This window comes from Sylvia atricapilla, chromosome 25, assembly GCF_009819655.1.
Source record: "Sylvia atricapilla isolate bSylAtr1 chromosome 25, bSylAtr1.pri, whole genome shotgun sequence".
NCBI lineage: Eukaryota > Metazoa > Chordata > Aves > Passeriformes > Sylviidae > Sylvia > Sylvia atricapilla.
The window spans coordinates 5,818,332-5,834,443 of record NC_089164.1 but is presented as its reverse complement, the minus strand read 5'-3'; the positions used below and the strand labels follow the sequence as shown (position 1 = coordinate 5,834,443).

Genomic DNA, 16,112 nt, shown 5'->3' with positions numbered 1-16,112 from the left:
TGGAGCTGGCCAGGGGCACTCAGCCTTCCTTGGGGAGGGCACCTGGGTCTGTTCAAGGGTCTTCTGCACCATTTTTCTGTCTCACTGCTGGTCATGCCCTAATCAAGCACAGTAGGTCTGGTCATCTCGCACCATCAGGCTCCAGTATCACCTCCACGCAACATTCCACAGTTCCCCACATGATCCCAGGGGCAGAATGATGGCAGCGTTGCTGCAGGCTGGTGACACAGCTGCTGGGGAAGGTCCCAGGTGTGCCGATGGCTTTGCACTGGGAAGGGACGGTGAGCAGAGGCAATGGAACATGCAGCAGAAGGGAGCAATGCTGAAGAACAAAAAAGAACCATCCATGTCTTTAACCTCTTCCCCTGGAAGCTATTGGGACTGCCTGGATACCCTTCCAGAGGCATCAAAGGGCATTTCAGCTTAGAACAAAAAACCAAAAGGAAGGTTGCAGAACTGAGGTATCAGTAGCTCTGGGTCAAATGTCCGCAGTGCCGCGCCAGCCGGCAGAGCTGCCTATTTGTTCTTCCCGAGAGCTGCGTCTACTTCTTCCTCTGGCTTCAGCGAGTGCCACTGGGCAATGGGCCGCCGGGGGTTGGCCAGCATGTCGGACCAGTGCCGCAGCTCCGTGCCGGTGGAGTTCAAGCCTGTGAAGATCTTCCCGATGGCTTCATTCTTTCCCAGTTTGTCGTAGTCCAGCACTGTGATGACCACTTGCACTTTCTAAAGGAGGAAAACTTTTTTAGAGGGGTGGAAAGGCACAGTGGCCATGAGAGCTCCATAACCCTAGGGTGCCCCAGAGATCCTCCAAGGATGAGCCCCACTGTGGCCATTTTGGTGCAGGGCCCCGTGCCCGCTTCCTTTATGTCCTTCTCTGAGTGCAGAGCCCAGTGGGGGCCCAGCTCATCATGAGCTGATTCACCTGGGAAAGGTAACCAAGGTGTGGTGTGGGGCTGAGCAAGAGCTGTGGCTACTGGGCAGGGGCAAGGGGCACGTGCAGGGCCTTGCACAGGACATGGAGGGCAGAATGCAGCGGCCAAGAGTCCAAAATGTCCCCAGGACCACCCTGTTATGCTTAGGGTGAGCACTGTAGGATGAGGAGCAGAGGAAAACCGAGTTTCAGCTGTGATCTGGGTTGGGGGCGCATCTCCCATGGGCACCACCCAGCCTCCCACCTCTGCCCCTGCACCAGCTGCCCTCAGCATCAGCCTAGGCCCCAGATGGGACTGGAAGAATCTCCCGGGTGACCAGACCAGGAGCTCAGCAGGAATGGCTCAGGCTGCTGAAAAGGCTGGGACAAGGGCTCAAGCAGCTTTAGGACATCTTCCACCCCAGAGGAGTCATCAGACAAACCTGTATCTGCTCAAAGGGGATCTCAAAGCTGAAGGATTCATTGAAGTAGGGGTTCAGGGTCTTCTTCTTGACTGTGGTCTTCTTCTTCTTCAACCTCTTGCCATTCTGCAGCAGGTGGATCTTCACATAGGGATCTAGGGGTGAGGATGGGGCATTAGCCAGGGCTAAGGTGCCCTGGAACACCACTGGCCTGGTCCCAGAAGACATCTCAACCCAGGTGAGGGAGAGACTGCCCTGAATAAATGTGGTCTGAGGTTTGTGGATGGATGCCAAAGACAAAATAGTTGGGCTGGAGAAGATTTGTGGGAGCAACTGGGCAAAGGAGGGAGCTCTTCTGCTTTCAGCAGAACTGGGGAAGAGTCTGGAGAGTCAGACATGAGGAGAGGCTGAGGGAGCTGGGGGGCTCAGCCTGGAGAAAAGGGGGCTCAGGGGAGACCGACTGGCTCTGCACAACTCCCTGACAGGAGCGGGCAGCTGGGGTGGTCGGGCTCTGCTGCCAGGGAACAAGGGACAGGACAGGAGGAAACAGTCTGAAGGTGAGACAGGGGAGGTTCAAGTTGGACATCAGGAAAAATTTGTTTATTGAAAGGATGGTCAGGCATTGGAACTGCCCAGGGAGGTGGTGGAGTCCCCATCCCTGGAGGTGTCCAAGCAACACCTGCACATGGCACTTGGTGTTCTGGTCTGGGTGACAAGGTGGGGATCAGGCACAGGTTGAACTTCATGATCCTGGAGGTCTCTTCCAACAGTAATGCTGGGATTCTGTGCTGTGGGCCCCCTTGTAGGAAGGCAGGGGACAGTGGAGTGACAGCTCGCCTGTCAGGTGAGTGACATTGAGTGGGTTCTGGCCTGTCCCCCCTGTTTCTGGAGCAGGAAGGCCCACAATAAAACTGAAACCTCCCAGCAATGCAGGTACTGCTCTTGCCATGGTTGAAGCACGTCTGGAGAGAGCTGAGGACCCCTGGGCAGAGAGCTCAGCCCCAGGATGGGGCTGGGAAGACATTTTAAACACAAAACATGCTGTCAATTGAGGTCCCCAGCCCCCAGGTCCAGGAGGAGCAGGACCAGAGAGCAAATGGCTGAAGAGCACTTTCACCACCCAGGTCCTGCAGCATCCTCATCCTGCTCGAATCAGAGGGACCAAACGGGAAGCAACCTTCTCAAAATTCAGGGACGTATCCCGTGCTTGTCTCCCCTCACCCCCAGCCAGACCTTGGGCTGCCTCCAAGCCATGAGGAGGCACTGGGGGTTTTCCTAAGCTCTGCCAGACAGGTGGCCCCAGAGTCCTTCCCCACAGAGGATGCTGAGAGCCCCCAGCAGGGCAGGGCAAGGCTGCCTCTGAGCAACACCCACCTGAGAGGCCCCCGACATCCATCTTCTTCAGGTTCTTGGCTTCCAGGATGCAGACAGTGAGCTTCCCGGCCGTGGGCACATACCGCAGGGAGATGCAGATATCTCCCAGCTTCTCTGGCTGCCAAGAAGAGCGAGGATGGGAGATGAAAGCCTTGCCATTGCCTGGGACTCCAGTGTTTCAACACAATCACACATGCAGGTCCCCCCAAACCGTACTCAGTCTAGGCACAAGCTGACACCCTGTGCACCAACACAAGGGTTTGATCACTGGGTCCAGGACAAGCCAGGGCCAGCACAGCACTCGAGATGTTTTATAGTCTTTTTGTTATAGAAATATTTTTACACAGAGGAACAAAAGGTCAGATCCTGCCCAGCAATGACTGCCAGGATATTCATGGTACCCTGGTGGGGCCCCATGATGATTATGACCCCGAGCACTATGGGATGGCCCTGAAAGCAGAGCTCACCCCATGGCCAGCCCACATCTCAGTTCCCCAAGCCAGGGGTTCAGCTGGCTGCTGGCTGGCTCTCACCTCCTCCTTCTCCCCACTCTGCAGGTCCCGCCACTCCTCGATGGGCTGGCCCAGGTCCACTGTGTTCATGGGCACCTTCACCTCACCAATGATGTCGTGCTTGGAGAAGCGATCGAAGTCGTAGATGGCCATCACCAGCGTCTTCCCACCCAGCTCCTGGTAGGGCACCTGCACAAAGGAACAACAACTGGGCTGCAAGGGGCTTGGAGGACCCCAGGTCAGGACCACCTGCTCCTGGAAGGGAAAGTCAGCACATGGGATTGCTACAACCAAGGGAAGGACTGGAGTAGAGACAAGTTCACTGTGTTATGAATGAAGGGGCTTACCTTGAAGGTGAAGGTCTCATTGAAGGCAGGGTTGAGGGTCTTCTTCTGCACTTTGGTCTCGTACTTTTTCTTCTTGTCAGGGAGCAGGAACACCTTGACATAGGGGTCTGAGGTGCCACCCATGTCCAAAGCTGGCAGTTCAGCAGCTTGGAGGATCCCCACTGTGAGCTGGAAGAGCAGAGGAGTCCTCAGTGAGACAGCCCGCCATGCACTACAGCTGCCAAGGGCTCATCTCCAGTCCAACATGGGGCAGGACTTTCTGTGACACAGCACCCAGATACTCCTTCCCTCTGCCTCCCAGGTCCAGCACAGAGACCAGTCTTCATCTCAACTATCCCCGTGGGCAAACCCCACTCCTCAGCTGCACCCCAGCCCCTCCATCACCTGGTTTGCCTGGAAATCGTAGTCCAGTGAGAACTGCAGCTTGCCCAGGTTCTCTGGCTCCTTCTCCTCTTCCTCACCTTCCCCCTCTGTCAGACCTGTCTCTGCATCATCATCATCCTGTTGGTCCTGGAATGGCAGCCAAGGTGTCCAGCTCAGCAGGACAGTCACAGCTCAGCAGCCCTGGCCCCTCAACACCGGGGGCCTCAGCACCTCAACCCTCCTGGCATCTCAACACCCAGGTTCTCCCCGCGAGAGGAAAGGACACCCACGTGCTGGGGACATGAAGCACTGACAGAGCAGGCTGGGGGTGGCACTGGCTGTGCCACAGCCACACAGCTCCCAGGGAGCCCCCAGTGCTGATCCAGCCAAAATGACAGGAGGGCTGCCAGTGATGCCAGGACAAGGGATTGACTCCAGTGGAGGGAGGTTTGGTGCTTGCAGGTGGTAGGTCCTGTGCCCCCCAGCCCGTGCTTGCAGGAGCACTACAGCCAGAGCTATGGGCTTATCAGGGCCATTCCCAGGCTTTGTAGGCTCAGAAATAGATTGTCCCCAGGAAATCCACCCCTCTTCCTGCCTCTCCAAGCACAATCCATGGGGTGGGAGTCCCAGCTCCTTACCCCCTCTTTGATGTGTCCCTGGTCTCCCATCCCACCCTGGAAGCAGATGATGGGGAAGGAGGCTTATCGTGACACTTACGTGGAAGGTGTTCCAGAGCAGAGAGGCAGCCAGGGCAGTAGGGCAGGAGGACAGCAAGGGCACCGTGGGCAAAGAGAGACATGTTACACAGACACCGAGGGACCCATGGCAGGGTGGGGATCAGGGCTTGTACCACCTGTGGAGCCCCAGAGGATGCAGCCCTCCACTGGGGAATCCCACCCCACACCTCCCCCCTCTCCTGCTCCTGTCTGCACACCCATGGTGCCCACGTGGCCCTGAAGAGCAGGAACAGATACCCAAATTCTCCCACACCCTCCAAATGGCCCTGGGTCCACTGAAATGGCTGGGGTGGCTCCAAGCCTTTGGGGACCAAAGCCTGCCTTGGGCTGGCCACCAGGATGAGGTACCAGCACTTGCCACTTCACCACAGACGTTTTGGAGATCCCAAACTGGCGGGTGTTTTGGCCTGGTGGCCCTCTCCTCTCAGGTGAAGGCTCAGAGAAAATGAGTCTGACCCAGAGGAAGGTAGGAGATCCAAGGGATTAAATCAACATTTCCTGGCTCAGGTGAAGCACTGGCAGGTCCAGGCCAGCTTGAGCCTGGTCCATCTGGGCCACCAGACACTGCAAGAGGACAGTGCTGTTGTCTCAGGTCCTGGCTCCACCCGGGGTCCCTGCGGCTCCATCCCGATCTGCTGCCTGATCTATGAGTGCCCTGACACAGTCCATAACTCATCCAGAGGGACTGTTGGCCAAGCAGCCCAGGAGGACATCACCTGGTTGCCTGACTTCATGTCCTTCATGTTCATGGCGTTCTTCATGCCTTTGCCCTTTTCCTTCTTGTTCTTCTTCTTCTTGCAGCAGCACTTCTTGCAGATGCAGAAGCAACAGGTGAGGATGAGGAGTCCAGCCACGACCGCAATGGCGATGAGGGCCCAGGGTGGCACTGTGGGCAAAAGCCAGTGTAGTGGTCAGCCCTGTAGCTCCCTCTCAGCCACCCAAAAAGCTTGTTCCACAGGTTGTACTGGAACCAGTGCAGTGGGGGAGGCATGTCATCAGGAGGGTAACACCTGGGAAAGGAGCTACTCACAGGGGATCTTGTTAAGCTCATTCATGAACTTGTCCCTCAGCTTGGTGAACATGTCCTCCTTGCTCTCGCCCGGCCCTGCAGCCTCCGTGGAGTTCTCCATCGTGCTCATGGGCAGTGTGCTGGCCGTGGCCTCTGGGGCCATCATGGACGCTTGCTTGAACGTCATGGTGGGTCAGGGGCTCCCTGAAACACATCATCTCACGGGTCACACACGTCCCTGCTGCCCCCACTCCCCCCTAGTGTCCCCAGCACGGCACACATGTGGGCAGCAGGGCTCCACCAGGACACCTCATCTTCTGCTAGAGCGGCACAGACCCAATGTCTGCGAGAGGTCACCTGGATCCCTCACAAGCCGTGGGAAGTTCAGCTGGCCCCTGGGTTTCCTGGCCCTTGACATCTCCAAATCCACTAGGTGCATCAATGATGGTGCCGGCTCCAAGACTCCCAGGGACACTCCTGGGAAGATGTTCAACAGGCAAGGTCACCTGGGATGAGGGGAGGGGGTTTGCATCCCCAGGAGAAAAGAATGAGGTCAGTTTGGACAAATCCAGCCCTCCTATCTCCTCCTTTTCTCAGGCAGGGACCCCAGGCATGGGGCACCCACAGGGATCCATCATTGATGTGGCACCCTCAGAACTTGCTCCCAGCCCCAGGGGAGCTTCCAAGTCTTGGAACAGAAGAGCGGCAACACAGTGCTCTTCTCCAGCCCCCAGGGAGCTTTGGCAGCACACATTTTGAGGACAGATGGAAGCAGGGAAAAGCTGCCTCTACACAGCAGCAGCAGGTTCAGTGTGTGGGTCAATGGGTCAACTGACGTGTCACAGGAACTATGTCCTGGGTGCCACACCTCCCAGTGCTACAGGGCTCCCCTGGCCAGCTCTGCTCCTCCATGGAGCCAGGGAAGGTGTCCAGGTCACAGCCAGGGCTGCAGCACAGCCCAGCGTGCTTGGCACCCCTTCCCCAGCCTAGCTGGGTCTGAGCACCAGCCAAGGATGGGCACGGGCATTGTCTTGCAAACGTGGCTTTGACTCCTGCAGGCAAACCTGGAACAAAGTACCCCCACAACCCAGCTCCAGCCCTAAAGGGTCTCCATGACCTCCACAACCCCATCAGAAAGCAGCTTGCAAGATAAGACCAGAGCAGGGAAGAATGCCAGGGAATGCATTGTGCCAGTGAAATTATGGAGAACACGAGGCTCTCCAGTGGGGGAAGCAGAGATGAACAGGATCACAGATAACCCAGGAAGGAGCATCTGGGGGCAGGTGAGCTGTGGCTTGAGTGCACCTCCTTCCTTGCATCTCTTCTTTCCTCCTCATCCTCAAGAAGCCTCTTGGCGAGAGCACTGTCCACCGGGGCCAGGTGCTCCTCCGCCCCTCCTGCAGAACTCGGAAAGGAGTGCTCTCACCTCAACAAGGCCAGCCAGAGAGACCTGGGGGTGATGCTGCCCCAGACTGACACTGCCATATGTCTCTGGCCACCTCACAGGTGAATCAAGCACTGAATTACTCAGAGTGTGGTTCCACACCTGGACACCTTCCTCCTGCTTCCTTCACTGCTCCCCAGGGGAATGTGGTGTAGGGATCTGGGTGGGGGGACCCCATGAGGCAGAGGCAGTTCTTCACACAACAAAATGAGGTGATTATGTGATCCCACCCAGACAAGGTCTCTTCTGCAAGGCCCGCAGCTTTGCCCCCCAATCGCTTGGCCACAGCCACCTTCCCATTCCACTGGGGGGGCTGTCACAGCCACAAACACCAGCATCAGCATCACCTAGCCCTGGAACCTGGCACTGGGGGACTGGAGCAGGATGCTGGAGGTTCCCCACGACCCCCACATCCTTCTTGGGATGAACCAGGAGCTGCTGCATTTAACCCCTACCCAGCTGAGGGTTATTTGATCTTGAGGGCCTCAAAGGTTCTCCAAAAGCTACCAGCATCTGAGGAGACCTGGATCTGTGTCTGGGTCTGTCCTCACCACTTGAGGGGTTTGTCCCCATCACTACCCATGTGCACCAGGGTGGGTGGAAGGAGAGCCAGGATTTGGAAACCAAAGGCTGCTGGGGGTAACATCCAAGTGCTGGATCCTGCCCACTTGGTCTGGGGCAGGGGTCCTGGCTCTGCCCTGCACCCATGGACAAAGGCTGTGGGGTCAAGGCCACTGACACCCTGCAAGCTCCCCAGAGAACAGGAGGTGGAGGACCCCAGGGTTCCACTCCACCACAACACACCCCAGGGCATCCACTGTGCACCCAGACCTGTCACACACAGTGGGCAATACCCAGAGGGGGCACCTGGATGAGCCGCCTCTCCTCCCAGTCCTTGGGCATCCAGCCCAGCACTGCCTGGGGCATCGTGGCGACGCTGCGATGATCGTGATGCTGCTGCTGCAGCGCGGAGCCACCACCGCAGGGACTGGGACACAGGGACCACTCAGTACCACAGCCGGGCATGCCCTGCAGCCCGCGGGTGTGCACAGGGGTGCACGGGCAGGATGAGATGTGCCGCAGGTGTGTCTGTGCACCTCTGAGCATGCAGGGGAGAGTGTCAGTGTGCAAGGGCCAGTGCATGTGCACAGGCTGTGTCTGTGTGTCTCTGTGCACGTGTAGAAATGAAGGTGGACGCTTGTCCATGCAAGCACGTGAGCATGGGACATGCAAATGTGTGAAGGTGTGAACGCTTGTGCAAGGTGTGTGCACAGGGTATGAGTGTAAATGTGCACAGGGTATGTAAATGCTTGTGCACAGCATGTGTGTATGAATGCTCACGCACGGGCCATGCACACGTGTGAGCACACCTGCCCGGGGCTGTGTGTGAATGCTCGTGCCCAGGCCGTGTGTGTCCGGGGCTGGGCACACCTGCCCACGGCTGTCCCCTGTGCACTCGGGCAGTGCCCGTGCGGCTCTGCCAGCACCCGCCCGTGGGTGTGCGTGTCCTCCCCTGTGCGTGGCTCTGCCCGCAGCCTGTGCAGGGGCTTGCACACCCGCTCAGCCTCGCACACCCCTCTGAGAGCCAGCCTGTGCCAGCCCCGGGCGGCTCTGGGGCAGAGACACAGCACAGACACTTGGCCAAGGAACTGCTGCTTTGGGGCTGCCTGGGGGCCTTTGCGGTGCTGGCCGGGGCCGGGGGGCTGCAGGCAGCATCAGGCCTCGCTGCAGGGGCTGCTTTCGAAGCGGGCAGCCTAATAGCATCGCGAATTGCTCCCTTGTGGTGCCCGCCGGGCGGGCGCGGGCAGACCGAGGCCCGGGGGAAACTGAGGCCCGGCAGCGGCCTGTGGGGAGCAATGGAGACCCCGCTGCTGCTCCGCCTCCAGCTGGGCACCTCACAGCTCGTGGGGCTGCCGGGGGTGATCCTGCGGCCATAAGGAGGACACCAAGCTTTGACCCTCCTCCTGCGCGGACAGGGCAGAGCGGGGCAGCGCCGTGGCGGCCCGCACGGCTCAGGGGCAGCCGGACAGGGACGGGACGCCGGGAGGACAGGCAGTGGGGCACTGTGATCTTGGCGATGTCCCCTCACCTCCAGGTGGCAATTCCCACTGTGCCACCGCCTCCCTGGGTGGCCTCGGGCACGTCCCGAGTCCCCAGCGGGCACAAGCGGGGCAGGCCGAGCCCTCAGAGCTGCTCCCAGCCCACGGCGCAGATGCTCAGTCGCTGGGGCCGTCCCCTGTCCCTGTCCCTGTCCCTGTCCCTGTCCCTGTCCCTGTCCCTGTCCCTGTCCCTGTCCCTGTCCCAGCCCCTTTCCCCCGGCAGCGGGCGGGGGCCGTGCTCGGCTGCGGCACTGCATTGCAGTCCTGCTCCGGCTCCGCTGCCTTTTTTTTTTTTTTTTTTTTTTCCATTCCTTTTGCAATTTTTTCCCCTCCTCTCTGCAAGTTGCGGCAGCCGCTGGCGAGGGGCCGAGCGGCCGGCGGTGCGGGCGGGGAGGCAGCTCGGCTCCCCGGAATCCCCCCACACCCCAAACCTCTCTGGGCTGCCCCTGCCGAGGACTCGCTGCCGTTCTTCAGGTTTTCTCTTTATTCCTGCCTGGTTTGCAGTTGTTCCCCGCCACCCCCCGCTGCTCCCCGTTACCCCCTGCGATGCCAAGATCGCAGGTTAGGAACATAAAGAAAATGTGAGGGTTATAATGAACCATTTCTATCAGCCCTTGGCTGAAGAACAAGCTTGGGTTAAGGTTTCATGAATAAATACTGCCTAGGAAGGGGGCCCTTACTGCCTTGCTGGTCCTTGGGGATCCCCAGCCCCTCCCTGGGCTGCAGCACCCATCAGGAGAGGCTGATGGGGATGGTAGGAACCACTGCACCCCTCCCACACAAGAAAAAACCCACCAGAACTCCCCATGGAGCAGGACAGAGTGGGCTTCAGCCAGGCAGCTGCTGCAGAGACCCCACGGGGCAGAGGGTGGGGAGGGTGACACATCACCCATGCACCTCCATTACACTGCCCCCACAGTGTGGGGTCAGCACAGCCCCCCAGCTGCCACCTCTGCCCCCACGGGGCTTTGCCTTGCTCCCTGTGGCTCCAGCTCCCCAGTATGTAACCCTGAACCCCACCAAACTCATCACCCTCACAGTGCATTACCTCCCTAATGCATCCCCCTGCATTCCCCAATCCCTCATCCTGCACCCCTCAGTGCAGTACCCCAAATCTGCCACTGCAGCACCCCCACATCCCAGAGGATATCCCATATCCTGTGCCTGCAGCAGTTTCCCAGACTCCCTAACATATCACCCCAGCCCCACTTCACGCATGCACCTGCATGCTGCATCACCCTCAGAGGCCCTAAAACCCTTCTGCACCCCATGCTGTGTTACCCTGTTCCCCCTCAGGCAGTGTCCCCCAGCTCCAAACATCCACCCTAGAAGGATCCTCCAGGGGCTGTATCCAGCAGACTCCCTCCAGGGTCAGCCCCCAAATTCACCCCAGGTTCACCCCCTCCAAACCCCCTTAAAGCTAATATTGAACCCTGAGAAACTGTGCTGAGATCCAAACCAGCCTTTCCTGGGGTAAACCTCCCTGGCTCCATCGTAGATTTTAAGGAGCAGAGGGGTGGGGGTGTCCCCCTCCCTTTCACATATTTCATTTGCTGCATTCCATTTGCCAGCAGCACCCCAAGGTCTGGCGGGATGTAAATCCCAGACTGGACCCAGTGATCCCATCTCCATCCGTTCCCAGGGTATTCCCTGTATACAGAAAAGCAGTTAAGGCACTGAAAAATCCCCTTCCTGAGCCCTTCATCCTTCCTCCTCCTCCACTGAAGACTCCATCCCAGAGACCCCCTGCCCCCCTACACTGCTGCAGCACCTGGCACAAAAAAGAGTATTTGAGGTTTCTCCAGAGCTGGTCCCATCATGGGTATCCACTGCCCCAGCAGTTGCTCCCTGTCAGGATGGGATGGGGAAGGATGGAGGGGGGGATTCACTGGTTGCACAACTTTGAGAACCATGTAGGGAGAAGCAGTAAATCAATGGGAAGTTGCTCTCATCAGCCAGGATGTTCTGCAAAGGACCAGACCCAGGACGAGAATTTGGGGGATGCACAGAAGGACTGGGATGTCCCTGGACACGGCAGCACCCAGGGAGCTCAGTCCCCATCAGGGTGAGGGTTTTGGGGGAATCCAGCTGCTCCTCTGCAAGGACAGAAGGAACCTCTCCCCTCCAGGAAGGTGAAGGTGGCGGGGATGATGGAGAGCAGGAACATCGACAAATGAAGATTAATGAGGCTGAGGCAGCAATTAGCAGCAGCCGGTGCTGACTGAGCATGGGCTGGGTGTGGGCAGGTGGGTATGGGGGTCCCAACCCTGGTCCCCCCAGCCCAGAGGGATGAAGTGTCCCAGGGAGACCCTGATCTGGGGGAGGCTCATTAGCTAACGAAGGGCAGCTGCCACCATGGGCCCAGAGCGATGAGTTATTGCTCCTTTTCAAGACGGCAAAGCCAGGTCTAAGCTGTCCTGCTGGGACAGAGATGTGGGAACCCCCAGACCACCACGAACAAGGAGCTGATCCCAAAACTGTGCTGCCAGGGCTTGGGCTTGGACGACCGTGAATGAAAATGCCGAGCCAGTTTCAAGGCAAGACCTTTCCCACCCCAATGCCAGCGGGAAGCCTGGGCACTACAGAGCCTGCACAATCCTGCAGTGCTGCCCCGGGCAAGCAGAGATTCCAGAGAGTACATGAGATATTTAGCAGTGCCTCATCTGGATTTTGATGCCAGCAGGTGTTTTGCTTCTAGGGTCAGGAGTACAAGAGCTGGAGGGGAAGATCCCATCTCTGCTGGACCCACTGGCACAATGCCCAGGCATCCCCCTCCAGCTGTTCACAGCAGTCCTGGCTCCCCAGCGCTCCCAGAGTGGGACACGAAGGGGACATGCCAGGCCAGAGTTTCAGCTCACAGCGGTGAGACAGGAAACTCTAATTAAGGCAAAAACATGAGTTGGCTTCTAATGGTCATTTAATTAACGGAGAATTACTGGCAAGGGATGTGTGAAGGCACCAGACCAAAGGATCAGGGAGGAGGGAGGGGAGGGGGTGCTGGGTGAGGAGATGCTGCAAGACCCTGGTGCAAAGGGACTCTGCAACAGCCTAGCAAACCCTGGAATCTTATCCCTGTTCCCATTCCCCAGCCCCAGCACACCACCACAGCAGCTGCACCAGATCAGATGGTGGAGCAGCCCCCAGGATCCCCCGACACTCCCACCCTGATCCACTGTGCTGAGGGCAAGGGGAGTCTCTGTCCTCCAGCTCCACACTTTTCAGGGGAGGGTGTTCCTACAACTGAGGGGTGAATGGGGCGAGGATACTCTGGGAGCAAGTGGCATGACCGAACCTGAGCTGCTGAGACGTCACCCTCACAGGGACATTTTTCCTGTCCCCAAACCCATGTATGAGCAGGTGCTGCTGGCCAGACAACCCCATCCTCCAAGGGAAACTGAGGCACAGAATGGGAAGCAATGTCCTGAGAGAGGAAATCCTTGAGGAGGCCCGAAGCTCAGCATTCTCCCAACTCTGAGTGGGCCAGGGACAGCCACTAGACCTCACTGGGACCCCCAGCACTGCTCCCCATCCTGCAGGCACCAGCAGCATCTCTGACCAGAGGTGGGCAGCACCCTCCTCCTCACCATGGCACACTCCACTCATGGCCTCATCACCCACCAGCTCCCAGCTCAGCTAATTAAAAATAATGACTTGCTGGGGTTCAGCAGCCCCAGGCTCTTCCCCAGGGATGAGTAATTCGGGGAGGGCACTACACTGCACAGCTCGGGATGAGCTCCTGCCTCGCTGCCCCACAGCCAAAATCTCAGCTCCTCATCATGGAGCCCTTGGCCTCAAGGAAGGAGACTCAGCCCCCAGCTCACGAGGAAGAGCTTGTAAAATAAAAAATTAAGGACTGATGGTGTTTTCGCAGCCAGTGCTTGCCTATGAGGGGATCTGCGTTACTTGCAGCAAAACCAAGCGAGGTCTAGCAGTAAATGCACCTTAAGGCAGCCTTTGTCCATCATTTGGGTTCCAGACTGATGGCCTCTGGTGTTCCCGTGCCAAACCATCGGCTCCTGCTGCCAGAAGTCTCCCACTGGATTAACACCTAAAGATCAATGTGGGTAAGGGATGATCCCACCCTGTCCTGCTCACTCCTGTGCATCTCCTGCAAAGCATCACCCCAGCCAGCACCCACCAGGTATTGGACACCTCCCTGCATGGGGAGCACTGCTGGCCCCCACCAATGCCAGGGTGTCCAGTGAGGCACTCAGGGATTTTCTGTGCCTTTGCCTCTAAAATCAGAACAGCACTGAGGTGGAATGAGGGATGAGGGCAGTGACAGCCCATGACACCAGCGCCCACATCAGAGGAGAGAAGGACCCACTGCTGGGCACTCAGAACCCTGCCTGGCACTCAGAGGTGCTGATTCCCCAAAGCCCACTTTTTCTAGAGGGATCATGCCCTGGCTCTGGTTTGCAGCTGCTCCAGAAAGGAAGGGCAGGAGGGGGCTGAGCTGGGACTGGTGCCAGGGCTCCTGCAGGAGCTGGGGCAGGCACTGCCACTGCCATTGCCACCTGAAATTTGGGTGCCAACAGCAAAGAGACTGGTGAGCACTTTGTCCCCTTCTTCACTTGTGGCTCTCTGCTTCCCACTGTCTCCCATCACTGCTGCACTGCTCTTTCATGCCACAGGAATGCTGCAGGGGGTGCAGGCACCATTCACCATCAGCACTTCAGCCAGAGGGTTTCAGCTCGTGCCACGTGCCACCATGGCACAGGTAGAAAAGGCAGCTGGAGAAGCTGGAGACCACAGTCTCCTGAGCTGTGGGGACACAGGTTTTGCCAAGGACAGCAGAGCATATGGAGCATCCCACGTGGATGGGATGCTAACCACTAACCACTGCCACAGCAAACCACCAGGTTCATCCCAACCCCAGGCAGCACAGGCAGTCCCCCCTTGGCACACACAGAGCCATGAATGGCCAAAGAAGCCTTCCGAAACATAGGTTCCAGGTGCTACCAGAGCCCAGCCCACTCCCCAGCACTGTGATGCTGTGGCAGCAGTGTCTTGCTCCAAAGGCAACACAAGAGCAGCTAAATAGGACACCAGATGGTGATGGGCTGAGCTGCCCTGGCACTTTGAATCCACCACACAGCCAAGAGTTCCAAGTTCTACCCTCCTGGGTGGGCACCACGCTGCTGGCAACTCTCAGCCATGGCCTTGTGCCACACTGATGGCTCCAGATCGGCATAGGAGGAGAGAAAAAGAGACAGGTCAGCTCCTGGGGAAGAGCCAGAAGTGGCTCCAGGAGTGAGCTAAGACACAGTGGATCAATTGCAGATGGGAGCAGGGAACGCACGCCCTGTGCTGCTCCCCAGCTCAACAGACTGGTCAAACAAGCAGACACAAGCCACAAGGGGCCATTTCCAGGGGGAGGCTCCAGGGAGATCTCCACAGCTCCTAGCCAAGCACGAGGTCTTAATGGGCTGGTGTTAGAACGCAGGAAACCATTCCCTGCCCTGGGGAGCTCCCAGCAAATGCTCATCCCCCTCCTCCCTGTCAGCCTGGTCTCAGTCCCCCAGGACTGGATGCCTGTGGGAGCAATGCTGGTGCTGCTTGCCCAGCTCCAAGGCACACAGAGCCCAGAGGCAGAATAGAGTTCTGTGTCCCCAGGGCCACCCGGCCTTGTGGCATTTGAGATGGCAAAGGGAATGGAGGAAGCACTGGGGTGGGATCAGCAAGAACACAGCATCACAGCAGCCCAGGGGATTTTGTTGTGGCACAAAGCCCCACGAAGCCCAGGACACAGGACTACCTTCCATGAACAAACCTTTCCAGATGGAGAAATGTCACTGGGAGAGCTAGGAATGCAGCTGGGGTGATGAGCACAGCCCCTGAACACAGCAGGGGGGTCCTCTGTCCCTGCCCAGCCCCTCTGAACTGCATCCCTATGTGACTCCAAGTGTTTTGTCAGCACAAGCACAACAGCACAAACTTTCAGGGCTGCACAGAGGAGCTGCTCCACCAGTACATCCTGGAGAAGGTTGTTCCTCCCCTGGAAAAACCTGAAGAGCCCAGATGCAAAGCACCCTCGTTCCTGAACTGCTTCCCTTGCAGTTATGCTACACCATCCCTTCCAAGGGTTCCCCATGGCCAGGCCCACACCACTCCACCAGGACGTCTCTGCTGGGCTCTCCCATGGCACAGAGCAGTGGCTGAGCTGGCACAGCCACACAGAGCTCACTGCAGCACCAGGCAGTGGCTGTGCCAGGCTGCTGGCAGTGGTGTCACAATGCTGCATGGACAGTGTGGGCACAAGCCAGCACCCTCATCCCAGGCACTAACCCATTCTATCAGGTCTCACTTCCAGGAGAAAGCCCTGGGACTCCCCTGGGAACAAAGCAAGACAGCAACAGAGTCCACAGGGAGTCCATATGCTTGTAAATCCATGCATGGCTCTGAAATTTGGGGTTGTTTTCCTCCTTGAATCCTCTGCTCGTGGCCGGTGGGAGGTGTGCTGCCACTTGGGGTTCCACAGAACCAGCAGCCCTCAGTCTCAGCATGTCCCCAGGGACAGCCTGTGTCCTGCAGGAGAAAGTAGGAGACATCTTCCTGGGACAATGCTGAGTAGTTTGGAGCCTGATCCCACCTCCATGGTGTTTTGATGGAATTGCTGTGGTGTCAGGCATCCCATGAAGCTCAGAGGAGTCAGGGATGCCTCATCCCATGCCAGCACTGCCAGCATGTCAGCTGCCAGATCAGCTCTGCTGCTCCCAAACCAGCCTGGCACACAGGCACATCTTGGGCATCCTGCTGCTCACAGACACTCCCAATCCCCATGGCTTCTGCCTGGTCCCAGAGCAGCTCCCCAGGTCCCTGGCAGCAGGACATCCCCCCCCCCAGGCCCCCTCCAGCTCAGCACAGACTCAGAGCTTGGACTACCCCGTTGCAT

General features: G+C 58.2%; 1 protein-coding gene across 1 annotated transcript; it reads right to left on the bottom strand.

Moving 5' to 3' along the window:
- SYT2 (synaptotagmin 2) lies at window positions 1–5,861 on the bottom strand. The gene is made up of 8 exons (XM_066335948.1): window positions 5,696–5,861; window positions 5,382–5,551; window positions 3,950–4,066; window positions 3,566–3,733; window positions 3,240–3,407; window positions 2,707–2,824; window positions 1,354–1,487; window positions 1–723 (listed from the first exon to the last, which is right to left on the bottom strand). The coding sequence occupies exons 1-8, from the start codon at window positions 5,859–5,861 to the stop codon at window positions 517–519; spliced, it is 1,248 nt and encodes a 415-aa protein (XP_066192045.1). The 3' UTR covers window positions 1–516.
- Between the last annotated feature and the right edge of the window lie 10,251 nt (window positions 5,862–16,112).

What these genes read in the sequence shown, in the direction of transcription:
- SYT2 (XM_066335948.1), bottom strand. Translation starts at nt 5,861, where the DNA reads ATGACGTTCAAGCAAGCGTCCATGATGGCCCCAGAGGCCACGGCCAGC. An exon ending in TGAGCTTAACAAGATCCCCT is followed by an intron (nt 5,552 to 5,695) that starts GTGAGTAGCTCC and finishes TTTTGCCCACAG; the next exon opens with TGCCACCCTGGGCCCTCATC. An exon ending in ACATGAAGTCAGGCAACCAG is followed by an intron (nt 4,067 to 5,381) that starts GTGATGTCCTCC and finishes CAGGACCAACAG; the next exon opens with GATGATGATGATGCAGAGAC.